General features: G+C 42.7%; 2 protein-coding genes across 7 annotated transcripts in view; one reads left to right on the forward strand and one right to left on the reverse strand.

Moving 5' to 3' along the window:
• Window positions 1–2,896, reverse strand: part of POP1 (POP1 homolog, ribonuclease P/MRP subunit) — a 32,375-nt gene extending 29,479 nt beyond the window's left edge. For 2 of the 6 annotated variants that reach the window (XM_037892231.2, XM_043539306.1), the window contains exons 1-3: window positions 2,748–2,896; window positions 1,219–1,365; window positions 593–778 (exon numbers count right to left, since the gene is read on the reverse strand). In XM_037892231.2, coding sequence (XP_037748159.1) covers window positions 593–778; window positions 1,219–1,363 — 331 coding nt within the window. In that variant the 5' untranslated portion in view covers window positions 1,364–1,365; window positions 2,748–2,896. Of the gene's footprint in view, window positions 1–592; window positions 782–1,218; window positions 1,366–1,933; window positions 2,127–2,346; window positions 2,498–2,747 lie in introns of those variants that run through there. The other 4 variants (XM_037892227.2, XM_043539303.1, XM_043539304.1 and 1 more) reach the window with 3 other exon arrangements.
• Window positions 2,897–2,930: 34 nt separating this feature from the next.
• Window positions 2,931–13,458, forward strand: RIDA (reactive intermediate imine deaminase A homolog). Its single transcript, XM_007055996.4, has 6 exons — window positions 2,931–3,209; window positions 6,813–6,918; window positions 7,736–7,790; window positions 8,850–8,918; window positions 11,337–11,392; window positions 11,785–13,458. Exons 1-6 carry the CDS (start codon window positions 3,145–3,147, stop codon window positions 11,845–11,847), a joined length of 414 nt encoding a protein of 137 aa, XP_007056058.1. The 5' UTR covers window positions 2,931–3,144; the 3' UTR covers window positions 11,848–13,458.
• The last annotated feature ends 466 nt before the right edge of the window (window positions 13,459–13,924 follow it).

The following is a 13,924-nucleotide window of genomic DNA, read 5'->3' on the forward strand; positions in this document are numbered from 1 at the left end:
CAGCAGGGAGGAAGCAGGACACTACACTGCTAAAAAGAGCAGCATAGGATGGGGAAGGTACTGCTTGGATAAGTAGAGTATGCACCCACAGAGTTCAGGCATGTTCTTACTCTACGTGCCTAAACAGTGCCTCGCAAACTACACTGGTTTATATCAGCACTAGAGGCCGTGACATGTAGTGTATGTCCTCTACATACTGCCAAAAGTGTGCAGTGCAGACATATCTTAAAAACGTAGGTCCACTGACAACATTCATTTTTCTAACCTACAAAAATCCAGAATATGTATGTCTTTGTGACCAAGTACGTTTAAATCCACAATATGGAGAAGAGAAAAAAAAAAAAAAAAAAAGTGTGGCTTAACAAAGATTTAGTGTTAGTTTCAATCCAGAAGAGTATTTCTACTGAGGGGAAAAATACCTGATAAAACAGAAGTCCACAAGTGCATATCAAATAAGGTCTCAGTTCTTCCAGATTTTACTATCTATTTTACTACTTTACTTTACAGATTTTTACTATTTAAAAACAAAAAACCATGGACCTGAACTATCAGTCCATGGTAACTTCTAGCAAAAATTTCTCTGGACACTTACCTGTTACGTATTTAGGCATTTCTTGAGAAACATTTTGGCGTCCTCCTCCCCAACCTCCTCTTCCTCTACCTCTCTCACCTCTATTTTGCCCCTTAGAAAAATATTGTTCTTTCCTGTACGAAGGTCCAGGAGACTGATGTTGAGGTCTCTGCTGCTGATACTCCTGTGAACTATCAGGATGGAGATCTGCTAGCATGTTGAAAAAAAGAAACAGAGGAAGTGAAAATGCTATTAGACTAGCCTGAATAAACGAGCAAATAAAGTTTTTCTAGCATGTGACTAGATTTTTGAAAATGAAAAAGAGAAAAAGTCATTTTTCTATTCAGATCCAGTTTCCGTAAGTTTATGTGATCTCTTTAAGAAGCAGTATGTTTAAAAAAATTAAAAGTGAGTTCTGATTATTTTTAAGTTGATTTATTTTAAAGAAGTGCACGAACAAAGGTGGCCCTAAAAACATAATGTTGTCAGTTCATCTGTTTACAAACACTTAATTTACCTAATTTAGGTGAAGAGAAGTACCACCATTGGTTCCAATGCACTAAACACTGACCGACATACAAAAAGATGACAGTTGGGAAAAATATTTGTATTCAATAAATATTGAATGAACTTCACACATTTCATACCTTGTTTTGTAGTTTGAAAAGAGCTACTTCCCCCATTATGGTGCTGTATTCCACCATGACATGGTCCACAATCAGAAGATAAAGTGACACTAGCAGGCTGATTTCTCATTTTCTTGGCGCGTTTCTTCTCTCTTGCATTAGACATTTCTGGCGAAAAACAAACAAACAAAAATTAAAAAGGAGAACATCAGCACATGTACTCTTCCACTTGGCATCACAAAGCAATACCTCAGGCCTTATCTATGCACACAAATTGTACCACTTCACCTATACACCAGTACAGTTAAGTGGTACAACTTCCCCACATGTTGCTGCAATTCTATTGTTATAAAGGTGCTTTACAATAGAATAGCTAATCCTGTAGGTCAGGAGAAAAGCAACAGGCTACACTGGTTTAGCAGAATTCGATTTTTTTAAATATTTCAACAGATAACATTCATGTTAATTTTAAGCATTTTTAATTTTTACCAAGTTTTCAGTTAAACAAAATTATGGGGGCGTGAGACAATAAAGTAATAACAGTAAATGATGAGATTAAAAAAGTTAAAGCTTTTTAGCTGTTAAAACACAAAACCACCACCAGTCAAAATAAGCATTCTTAAATCAAATTAATAAATTCTCAATCATTTTTCTAACTTTTGCTATCTATAAATTTCAGTTATCAATGGAAATATTTTTTCTCCATTTGTGTGTGTATGGTAAAATCAACACTTACTGACATTTACAGATAGAAAACTAATCCTTCCAAGCTTAGCTGTAACACAGCTTTACACAGAGAAATGCATCCACACCAGAAGTTGGACCAATTTAATTATCAAACCCTAGCAGAATAGTTTTACTGGTACAAAACCAGTGGATACACAAGTCATTAAGGAAACAAATAAATTGAATGGAAAGCTGCAAGTAGATTCCTTAAAACAATCCAGCCAGTGCACAAAATATTGACAGGTTTGACTGCATGCTATATAGAAACGGTTTTACAATCTATGTCAATCCGAATCCCAAACTGAACTTCATCTTCTGCTGAAATTGTTGGAGCAAGGCACGAGACGTTTAGCAAACGGGTTTCCCCTGGAGTGAACTTAGTGAAGGGGACGGGGGGGACCACATACAATGCAGGTGTCTGACCTTCGCTTCCTGACTCAGCATGTCGGATGCTACAACGCACAGCCTGTGGGGGGGCGGGGGGGGGGGGGGCGCGGAATGACTGCTAGGGAGCCGGCTATTGCCGCATCCCGTCACAGGCTAGCGCTGCAATGCAGGGACAGGACAGCCAGGGCGACCTGAGTCCATACAGCCAGGGCTGGGGCGATGGGCACAGGGCCAGGGCAACCAGGCACCCCAACGAATAGCGGGAGCGCGCGCGCCCCCCGCTCCGGGGGGGGGAGCGCGGGGCACCGGCCCGTGGGGGGGGGGAGAGCGCGCCCCCCACCCCCCAGGGAGAGCGGGGCGGGGCACCAGCCCGGCGGGCGGACGGCCGGACACCCCCTGGGAGAGCAGGGCACAGCACTGAGGCCCCCAGGCGGTACCTGGAAGCGGAAGAGTGTAGATGCCCCACGTAGGAGCAGCCTCTGTCCCACCAGGCTCTGCCCCTCTCCCCGGCAGCGGAGCAGCCTCCGGCTACTGCTCTCCCGCCAGCGCTCAGCTCCCCGGCCTTTCAGCCCACGAAACCACGCCGGACCTACCGCCGCCGTTGTGGGGACCGCGCAAGCGCATAAGAGCCCTTCAGGAAAGACTACATCCCCCAGCAAGCTCCGCGGGAGGCGGACCTGTCCCCTCCGGAGACGCATGCGCGGTTCGGTGCCGTGCCCCCACGTGGGACTGGGGGGGGTGGAACCCTTATTCTTCGGTAAAAGAGCGAGGCTGTCCCAGCGGGTCCGCAGGGAGCGAAGTGCAGAGCCTCGCGGCGAGTGGTGAAGGGCAGCCATGGCCACCCTGATAAAGCGAATAATCAGCACCTCGAGGGCACCGGCTGTAATGGGCCCCTACAGGTAACGTGCCAGGCTCGTGCGCTCATCTGGCGGGGACTCTGCCTCGTAGAGCGATGACCTGGGTGCTGCAAAGAGAACCACACAGCTAGCCCCGGGACTGCGCTGGGGCTCCAAGTCCATGGTCCGCATGGAGCCCGTTTTGGGAGTGGGGCCTGTAGACGAGACAAGGCAGAACATAGTGGGGAGGCCAAAAAAGGGAACAACTTGGAGGAACTTTAAATTTAAGCTGGCAGCTCGTGTGGGCATTGCAGAAGAAGCGAGACTAGGATGGACTTGAAGGAAAAGATGGTTGAGGCTTAGTGAACTGGGATAAAGTGAGAATCCCACACGTTGGGAGTTGTGGGGACAGGCACGGAGAGGGGGAAATTACAGCGTCTGTGTATTGCAAGATATTTTGCAATGAGGAAGTGTCCATAATATTCTTGAAAATTTTTAAAAATGAAGGATTATCATAGATGTTAATTGTGTCTGTGGCTGGGTAATTGTGGGTTTGTCAACCTGCATTATGAAATACTGTTTAAGTTTTCAATCTCTTTTTATTGCAGTGACTAGAAACATTATTATTGGGCAACTCTGTTTCAGTAAATCTTTTTGCGTTTACATAATGTTTTGCAATTGGCTTTGAAGTCTTTAATTGTGTGCTGTCCGAAATAACTGGGTGTTGTGCCAGCAGCCCTATGTTCAGTGGCAATCAAAATATGCTGAATTTGCAGAGAATGGAACATAGAGGGCAATGTCTCTAAAGTTAGCCCATCAGCGGATTTCAGCAATACAGCCAGAGAGCAGGTGTGCAAATTTTTAACCTCGCAACTGTAACCAACTTGTAACTGATTTGTCAAGCAATGGCCAACTGGTGACTAAAAATGTGGATTTAATTGACTGTTTTAGATTTTTTTTTTCCATTACTTACATTACTATTGAATATTAAAGGCACTTCTTTTTAAAGCTCCTAGTCACCAACATTAGAAAACCCATGCACACTTATAATAAAGAAAAATAATCCAGGGAGTTCCTAGAAGTCTTCCATGGGCTATGTATTTTTGGAATGACATATTGGATGCTGAATTCCATGTTGAAGTCCTGTGGCTTTAAGTAATCAAAACACTTGGTGTGTCCAGTAAAAATTAAAAAGATATCAGCTGTCTTAGTCTAACTTTTATAAATCTTTGGCTTGGCATTTTATTTGTATCACTAATATCTGAGATATTTGATCAGAATAGTTATATTTTAGTAACTGCATATTTTATTATAGCTTTTTATTTCTTACCTCATTTTGAATAGGAGGGAGGGAAACAAATTCCAGTTCAGGCAATTGCAATCCACCAGTCTAAATTCACCTTGATTGATCAATACTTCAGCCTTCATATAGGTTGTGCAGATGACAACACGTCTTCCATTCTTCTCTTATCCTGGCCTTCCTTCTCCACATGTGGCCATGTCTTTTCATGATGAAATCTGCCCATCTCTTTGGAGGTCGGCTGTGGTGCTAGTACCAGTTGGCATCAGCTGCAGTCCATTGTCAGTGAGCCTCACTATATGACTGGCCCATCACATTTTACTGTACCTGCTTTTAACAACAATGTCCTGCACTCCACTCTGCTGGTTGATCACTTCATTGGGGACTCGGTCGTGGATTGAAATCCCCAGAATTCTTCTTTCGATTGCCCTCTTCATGATAGAGGAGCAGCAACTGTCTATCTTCATCAGCATCCAGGTTTCGCTGCCGTACAACATTGCCGGCAGTACTGTTGAGCTGAAGAGGTTGGTGCTTATTGCCTTGTTGATTTCTTTTCTTTTTCTTGGAGGATATCCTTGATAGAATTAAATGCGTGCCAACCAGCTTTCTTTCTTTGTGAGAGTTCACCTTCCTGATCATGGCACATGTTAATTTCTTGGTCCAAATAGACAAATTGCTCAACTTCTTCATTTGTTCTCCCTGGTCTGTTATTTGGGCTTTTGGCAAGGCATCAGACCACATAAATTTAGTTTTGGAGTGGTTCATTTTCAGTCTGACTTGGCTGCTTTTTGTGTTGCATTCTTGCCGCATTGTCTGTAGTTTGATAGTATTTTCAGCAATCAACATGATACTGTCCGCAAATCTGAGGTGTTGAATTGGAAGGGTGGAATCAGAGACCAGTTAATCTTTATTAATCCTTTATTACCATTTCGAGGCAGGCTGTGAAGAGTTTCAGTGAAACAGGGTCTCCTTGTTTCACACCTTTTTTTAACTGGGATGTCAAACAGTTAAATCTGTAGTGCAGTCAGAATTTGCTTCCTTTAGTAGTTTGATGTAGTTTGTGTTGATGCTCTGCTCTGCAAGAGCTTTCAACCCTGCATTGATCTCTACGCTGTCAAACGCTTTTTCATAATTGACGAAGGCAAAGCATAAAGGAAATTTGTATTCCCTTGAGCATTCCAGTATTTGGTTGATAGTGGAAAATATGGTCCATTGTGCTGAAATTCCTTTGAAAACTTACTTGCTCTCTCGGCTGCTGCTTGTCCAGACTCTCTGTGAGTCGGTTTGTTGTTATTTTGGTGAACAACTTGTAGAGATGTGAGAGGAGGCATATTGGACGGTAGTTCTTTAGAACTTCACAATCCCCCTTCTTGTACAGCAAAATGGTGTTGAACTCCTTACAGTTAGACAGTATCGTCTGCATTTCCAAGTAATGGCTAAACCTCTGAGCAAGGGTTTCTCAGAGGTCTTGGCCTCCAGCTCTTATCATTTCGGTTGTCAGTCTGTGTCTTTTCCTGGGGCTTTTCCTTCCTTCATTTGGTAAACTGCATGTCGAACTTCGCTGATGAGGACTGGGAGTCTAAACTACCCCTTTATTTTCAAAGGGATAAAGTATTCTTCATTTCCTGCCCTAAACTTTTCTGTACAGTGTCTATGCACTATTAAAAAGCTCCTGTGTTTCACTTCAGTGACTGGTGAGGTGATCTCTATAATAACACTTATAGATCTCAAAACTTCTTAGAAAGGAAAGCATTATCTCCATTTTGCAAATGGAAAAACTGAGACACAGAGACATGAAGTTAACTTGCCCAAGGTCACAGTGCTGATAGTGGCAGAGAAGAAAATAGAATCCCGGTCTCTTGAGTCATAATTTAACACTATACCTGCTGGTCCAAGCTGCCAGTAACTTATCTCTTACCTGAATCTCGGTGGTGTTGAGACATAACAATGTTTGTAAGAGAGCTTGGGACGGAAAGCAACACTTTCATTATTACGGGCAAGACTTTCGAAAATGAGTAGGGGGGTTGTTGACGGTAGAAATATATCTTTTAGAAGCTTGAAAGTGACATTCTCTTTGTTACCAAGTTAACTTTTCTCTTTTCAGTAAACACTGATTCTGCCTTTTCTACTACTAAAAATAACTGGTCTTATGATTCTTACACAGTACTTTACTTCTCAAAGAGGTGGTATAGTCTGTTGCCACCTTCCCAGACTGAGTTTTCTACCTCCATAAAATGTTATAAATTAATGGGGGGGAAAGGTGAAATATTTCTTCAAGAGGTTTGCTCAAAATAGTTCTGAGTGGTTGGATAGAAACGAGATTTTTCTGGATGAGCTGTAAATATACGTATGACTTACAATTGCAGTCAAGCAGTGCTGATAGACCGGACCATGTATATCGCAGGACAGCTAGGCATGGATCCTTCTAGTGGCCAGCTTGTGCCTGGAGGGGCAAAAGAAGAAGCTAAACAGGTAAGGAGTTATCCAAAGCCCCCTAGCAATAAACTTAATATTTGAGTGTCTTAATATTTGGCCTGTGTTTAGGCCCTGGAGCTATTCACAGAGAACAGAGGCCCAAACATGGAGACTGGAGTATTGAAGACCATCCCGCACAGCAATCCAGGAAGCTGGGGGAGGGCTAAAGTAGGGGAAAATGTCTCCTCTCCATCCTTGCCTTCTCCCACCCAAATAATGGGAGGGTGGGTAGGAAAATAGTGAGAAATCCTTATTTCCAGCAGGGTGGGAAATGGTGCTTTAAATTTAATTGGACAATTACTGACCGTTCGCTGTGTTGTAGCCCGAAGAAGAGCTCTGTGAAGCTCAAAAGCTTGTCCTTTCCACCAGCAGAAGTTGGTCCATTAAAAGATATTACCTCACCTACCTTGTTACTCGTTCATTAGATACTTATAACAAAGATTGAGCCTCCAAGCAGACCCCAGGAAGGGGATCTAAGTAAGAATCCTAGTGGCTGGGAAGGGCCAGCTAGCCTACTTGTCAGGGCATTGTCTCTGGACATTGCTGTTGTGCAGTGGGGAGCCCCTCATCTTACATATGTGCCTTTTCCTGAGTTAAATCAAGGAATAAAAATGGAAGCCCTGCTGGAAGTGCAGTCACTGTGGAAGATGATTCGTAACCTACCTTTCTTTTCACTTGTCTAATGAAAAGGTTGGCTACCATATGAGGTTGTCTGGAGTAAACTTTCATAGCTACATCTTGTGGTGCTGGTATGTAGAGAAGCTATAACTTTAACAATGTCAGTACCTTAAGGCTCTGTTTGTCTTCTCAATAGGCTCTAAAAAATATAGGGGAAATCCTGAAAGCTGCAGACTGCGACTACTGCAATGGTGAGTGCCTATATAAGAATAGTAGAGATGTCCAAGTATTTTATTTAGAGAAGAAAACAAAGTGACCTTTTTTAAGGGAATCTTTTTTGTTGAATACATAATTGGTGCTTATAGCTGTGTGATTCAAAAGAAAATATGATCCTAGACCCAAGCATTTTAAATTGAAAAAGACAACCCCGTACACCTGGGAAACCCAGGGAAAGATTTTTATTTTAGGGGTGTATACATTCAGCTGTCCTTGCCCCAAATTTCTGACTAGTGTTGCTACTGTTTTCAGCCCCATCTGCGGGAACACTAGTGTAGAGAGGGCTCCAGATGGCGGCTGGCACTTTAAGCATCCTGTCTTCTAACCCAACTCAGAGCAGGTCTACAGGAACTGGGGTGAGATTCAGAAAGGTATTTAGGTGCCTATTTCCCTTTGGCTTCAAGCTGCCTAAATACTTTTGTGAATCCCACCCCTGGGGCTTAAAATGCTGCCAACACTAGTGCACTAACCGTGGAGCTGAGCCAGCATTAGCAATGGGAAAGGGGGGAGATCAAAAGGGTAACAAAAAATCATAGTGTAGACAAAGCCTTGGAAAGGCAATGGCTGGAGGTACAGTAACATATTTGTGCTTCATGGAAGAAATGAGTTTTGCAAAAGAACTTAAGGCTGTGATTTTTCAAATCTGCTTTAGGGACACACAGTTCCCATTAATTTCCCTTACATGGCATTGAAAATCTCAGCCTGAAAGCATGAAGTGAGTCTAAACATGTGTGCCCCTTTGAAAATTCCTGATATTGCACTTAATTAGGAAAAAATCTTATGAAAGCATTAGTACATGCTGAGTTTCAGGGCACTTCACTGTTTCTAAAACGTCATGATATAGTGTAATAAGTTGGGGTGAGTGGATCTAACTTCATTTTTATGTTAACAATAGATGTCAGTGTTCAGAGTAGGTGAGGTTTATCACTTGAGGTAAAATGAAGTATATGAACTGAATATTAAAGAAATGCACTGGGATTTGCATGCTGCATACAACCCAGCGCTCCATAATATCTGCATTTGTGTAACTCTAGTTGTAAAGACTACTGTGTTGATGGCTGACATGAAGGACTTCAGTGATATTAATGAAATCTACAAGCAGTGTAAGTGGATGTTTTGTTTCCATTTTAGCAGTATCTTGTACAGTTTTATTGCTCACTAAGAGAAAAACTTAATGACAATCTGTTTTGATGTTCTTTAAGGTATGGGTTGAAACTGGATAGTCAAAACAAAAAGGAAAGTCACTTATGCATGAACTATGCTTATTTCTAACTTTAATAGGAATATTAATCATTCAAAAAAAGATGTCTGTTTCCCCGTGACTCAGGTGTTCAGATTATTCCTGCTAGCTAAATCTCTGCCTTTCTCAGTTTAATGTGCTTTTAATAATCCATATGTGAAAAGGACTATGGATAGGATTCAAATTCCATCCCTATGTTACACAAATGATAGTGCCAGGTGACAGTGTCAGTCATACTGTAGATCCACAAAACTTGGTGTATTAGAAGGGCAGCTTCAGCATTTAACTGACACTTCTATATTACTTCATCCTTCATTGAGGCAGATCTCCCAATTTACATGTCTTCCATGCTTTGAAGAGCCCCCCAGAGGGATTTGGCTTTACCAAAAGTGGGTGAAATTGGAACTGTATATTTACATTCATATGACAGCCAAAACAGATGGATCAGAATGGAAACTTTCACTCTGGAACCCACTCACATATGTAGTTGATAGGGTGTCTGGTTTTACAGTTCTCTCAGATAAACTGGTAATCCAGAAACAAAATTTAGCACTCACTAACACTGTGGAATTCTAACACTCTGTGCATAATTGTTTTTATAGACTCAACAAGATTTAAAAAAAAAATAGCCCTCACATAACACTTTAGACTTTAGCTAATTCTTCTTACAACACTACTCTGAGATGGGCAAATACAATATTGTCTGTGATATAAACTTGTAAAGAGGGGCTCCCTCAGAACAGAGAGCTCAGTTCAATGTGGCTGAATAATAAGTATGAAAATTAATTTGGGATGTTCTTGGCTTTCTCTGTCTCAACAACTTAGAATCCATATGAGAGACTGTGTATCCAAAAGGAAGAGATGGGGACCATATATCTTGTACCAAATGAGAACTAGCAATGTTTGAGCATAGCCTAATGGTTTACCAGAGCCCCAAATGGTATGCCTCTTAAACACTGCAAAGCCTAGTAAAAATCAGGTCCTTTGTATTGCTGGACTTGCGGGGCCAAATATGAGCAGACTTTTACAATTCTACATGCATATCATTGTATTTTCCCTAATATTATGCTGCTGTTGGCAGCTTTCAAATGATTAATTTGTCAGGTTGTCTGGGATTGTGTGTTTCAAGATAGCAACAGATAAACAATCTGTTGAATTCTTCGGTGTGATGCTGGTTGTTTAGTACAAGTATTACAGATAACACCATTCCTATTTGAGAACATAAAGGATGGTTGGTGGAAAAAATACATTGAGGTAGGAGATTCTTAAGGGCCCAATTCTGCATTTTGAAACAGGAACATGGGACCCTGAGTACTTATCTATATAATCCAAATATATGTTGACTCAGTTTTTAAATCCATGGCAGCTTCTGGCCTCAAGTAACTGTTTTTCTTTCATGGTAGATGTGGTTTCTGAATCTGAAGTAGTCTATCCTTTGTATGTCAAAATGCAATTCCATGGGCATATGTACAGGATGCAGAATAGTTAAATATCTAGTTGCTCATTACCAGGCTCCCATGTAGCTGTAATTCATTAACACATTTGGTGTTTGCTTTTTCATTGTGACTTCTTAACCTGATTCAGTAATAAGATCTTGTTACCAGCTGCTGATCTTAGACTTAAAACTTACCAGTAAAAGCTGTCTACAACAGCTGAATTTGCACAGTATTATACCTTACTCAGATCTCTTACTCTGTTAGCTAGGTATCCTCAAAGTAGGAGCCTAATCATGGCATTCAGTTAAACTGCATGGAGTGCAGGTTAGGGCATACTGTATAAAGGTGGCTGAAAACTTCCCTTTGCTCTCCATTGATCCTTGTGCTGCTCTCTGCAGGACTGGCTCCTATGCTGGGTGAGTTTGTGTGTAATGCAAGGTGTCCTTGCTATGCCCCTCCTCCTTTGGCCAGGGCCCCTTTTCCTTGCTCATTTGGATGTAAGAGCCCCCACATCAACTATGTCTCCGGAAGATCACCCGTACACTGTGGTGACCTTTCCTGGGGCAATTAAGCTGGTGTTTAGGGCTATGCTATGCCAATGGTATAAACAGTGGCTGCATCGTACCAGAGAAGCTGATCTATATGTTTCTTCTTGATCATGGGGGGGGAAAAAAGTAAATTACTGAGATTATATAACAGGCCAAAAAATCCAGCAATTTTTGTCTCATAGCTGTTAAACTGTAAACATTCTACTGTGTATATGTATCTCTATAGATAATTCTGAACTGTATCATGTAGGGCAAAGTTAAAATTATTCATTCATTTATTTATCTTTTAAACTGTAGTTTTCAGGAGTAACTTCCCAGCCAGAGCGGCCTACCAGGTTGTTGCTTTGCCAAATGTGAGTGTCAGTTGTTCTTCTATAAATATCTATTCTCTCTCTAACTTCTTGCAGCTGGAGGATTTTCATTCATAGCTAACTTCTCTGAATAGTTTGCTTTTAATGGAGGATTTTTTTCTTATGTAGCTAAAATATGTAATCTCACTCACTCTGTCTGTAACATTAAAGGGGAGGAAACGTCACTCCAGGAATAAGGGATTATTATATGTAGAATGATTAAAAGAAAACTTTGTTTTCATTAACATTGCTGAAGAAATTACTAATACAAAAAAATGAATCAAGATTTGTAGAATTAAACCTTGTTGTTTTTTTTCGTAATGGGTACTATGCTCAATAATTTAAAAATGTAGGTCTCTCTAAATTCCTATTCTGCTTCAATGTTTTCCCCACAGAATGCTCGAGTTGAGATTGAAGCTGTAGCCATCCAGGGACCAATCCAAGAGGCATCAGCATGACTATAAATACAGTACTCTAATACACTACTAACTGTGTCTGAGGCTTAGGCCCTGTTCCTGCAATTGGCTGCCTGTGGGCTCACCCCCTTGGAAGCTCCATGGAATTGCACCTTTGCACAGTCAGTTGCAGGATCTTACATTCTCTAAAACCCCAATCATGTAATGAACTCTGTGCAGGCAGATCCCTGTGCCCATGTGTAGCCCTATTGTCATCAATGGGGCTCTGCGCTGGTTTCAGGGTTTGTCTGTACTCATTGCAGGACTGGGGCCTTAGTCTGTAGTGGTGGCTGGGTATTGTCACTTTCCTAAAAGGTTGTTTCAGGTAAGGTTATCCAATAATGAACAAACTCTCAAAATATATGGAAGCAGGGAATTGCATTGGTGGTAACGTGATAGCAGAACTGATAGTATATGCTGTAACCTTTAGAAATCCTGCTAGCACTCTAGCTATAAATGATAGGCCTGGGTTTTTAATACATCACTTAATATTTTTATAAATGAGCTGGAGTTCATGCATTTCTAACTATAGAAAACCTGATTCGCTGCAGCACAGAAGTGAAAATACATATTTAGGGATTCACTGTATGAGCTTTGAACACCTGAAGTGTTTTATTAGATCAGGGGTCTCAAACTCAAATGACCCACGAGGGCCACATGAGGACTAGTACATTGGCCTGAGGGCTGCATCAGTGGACTCCCCCATTGCCCTGCCCCTGCCCCCACTCCACCCCTTCCATGAGGCCCTGCCCCTGCCCCATATCTTCCCAGCCCCCATTCCAACCTCTTACCTGAAATTCCCACCCCAACTCTGCCCCCTCCCTGCCCCCAGGGGTGCAGGAGGGATGTGGGGTGCGGCAGGGGGCTCAGGGCAGGGGGTCTGGGTGCAGGAGGGGGTGGGCTCCAGCCCGGCACACACCAGGACAGGGCAGGCTCCCTGCCCTGACCCTGCGCCGCTCCAGGAAGCGGCTGGAACCTGGGGGAGGGGGACACAGGGGTCTGTGTGTTGCCCTGGCTGCGCCTCCAGGCACTGCCCCCCCACAGCTCCCATTGGCTGGGAACAGGGAACCGTGGCCAATGGGAGCTTAAGGGGAGGTACCTGGGGGCGCGGCCAGGGCAACACACAGACCCCTGTGCCCCCCTTCCCCAGGTCCTGGCCACTTCCCGGAGCGGCAGGGCAGGCAGGTGGGGAGCCTGTCCTTGCCCCCAGTGCGCACCAGGCTGGACCGGGCCAGAGCTGCTGTAGGTAAACACTATGGCGGCCGCGGGGAGCTGGTGGGCCACAGAAAATAACCCCACGGGCCACATGTTTGAGACCCCTGGATTGGACCTATATCTCTAGATCTGATTATCTTTGCTTTTCTTGAAAGAGTCACTTCTAACACACACGACTTCACGGAAGTGTGAGTAACTCATGTAAATCAGTTGAAAATTAATGTTTTATTTGAATGTTTAATGAAGATTAATGTTTTGTTTAGCACAGCGTCAAGTACCTGATGGCCTACAAATATAACTTTGAATTACCTTGTTCATTTTAATTAAAGATAATTAGACACATTCTAGCTTTGGGGAAAATATGTACTATCTAATGGGAATAAACCATAATTGCATGTATTAAATATGGTGGTCTGTCATTTTTGGGAATAAACCTGCTTTTTTCATTTAAAAATAAATGCTTATATTTCTTGGTATGACAACATGATGTCCTGGGAGGTGTGCTGCCTGCCTCCAAGATGTTATGGAAAGGTTGCTGAAACACATCTGTCCCTCTGACTACTACCCCATGCTGATCATCCACCTGGGCACTACTGATATTGCCTGGTCTCACTCCAAGCAGATCAGCAGCGACTTCAGGGCTCTGAGAGCTAGGGTGAAGAAGTCAGGGGCACAGGTTCTGTTCTCCTCCATCTCCAAACTGAAGTTAAGTGTACAGGCAGGGACATATGCATCCTGGAGACGAATGCATGACTGCACACATGGTATTAGGAGGAAGGCTTTTGCTTCACTGACCATGGAATGTTGTTTGAGAAGACAGTCTGCTGGGAAACGATATGGTCCACCTGACCAGGCAGAGGAAGAA

This window comes from Chelonia mydas, chromosome 2 (genome assembly GCF_015237465.2).
Source record: "Chelonia mydas isolate rCheMyd1 chromosome 2, rCheMyd1.pri.v2, whole genome shotgun sequence".
NCBI lineage: Eukaryota > Metazoa > Chordata > Testudines > Cheloniidae > Chelonia > Chelonia mydas.

Bases quoted from the DNA above. Each gene is read 5' to 3' on its own strand.
- RIDA (XM_007055996.4), top strand. From the start codon at position 3,145: ATGGCCACCCTGATAAAGCGAATAATCAGCACCTCGAGGGCACCGGCT. The intron at 3,210-6,812 runs GTAACGTGCCAG...TTACAATTGCAG, and splicing joins GCTGTAATGGGCCCCTACAG to TCAAGCAGTGCTGATAGACC. The intron at 7,791-8,849 runs GTGAGTGCCTAT...GTGTAACTCTAG, and splicing joins AGACTGCGACTACTGCAATG to TTGTAAAGACTACTGTGTTG.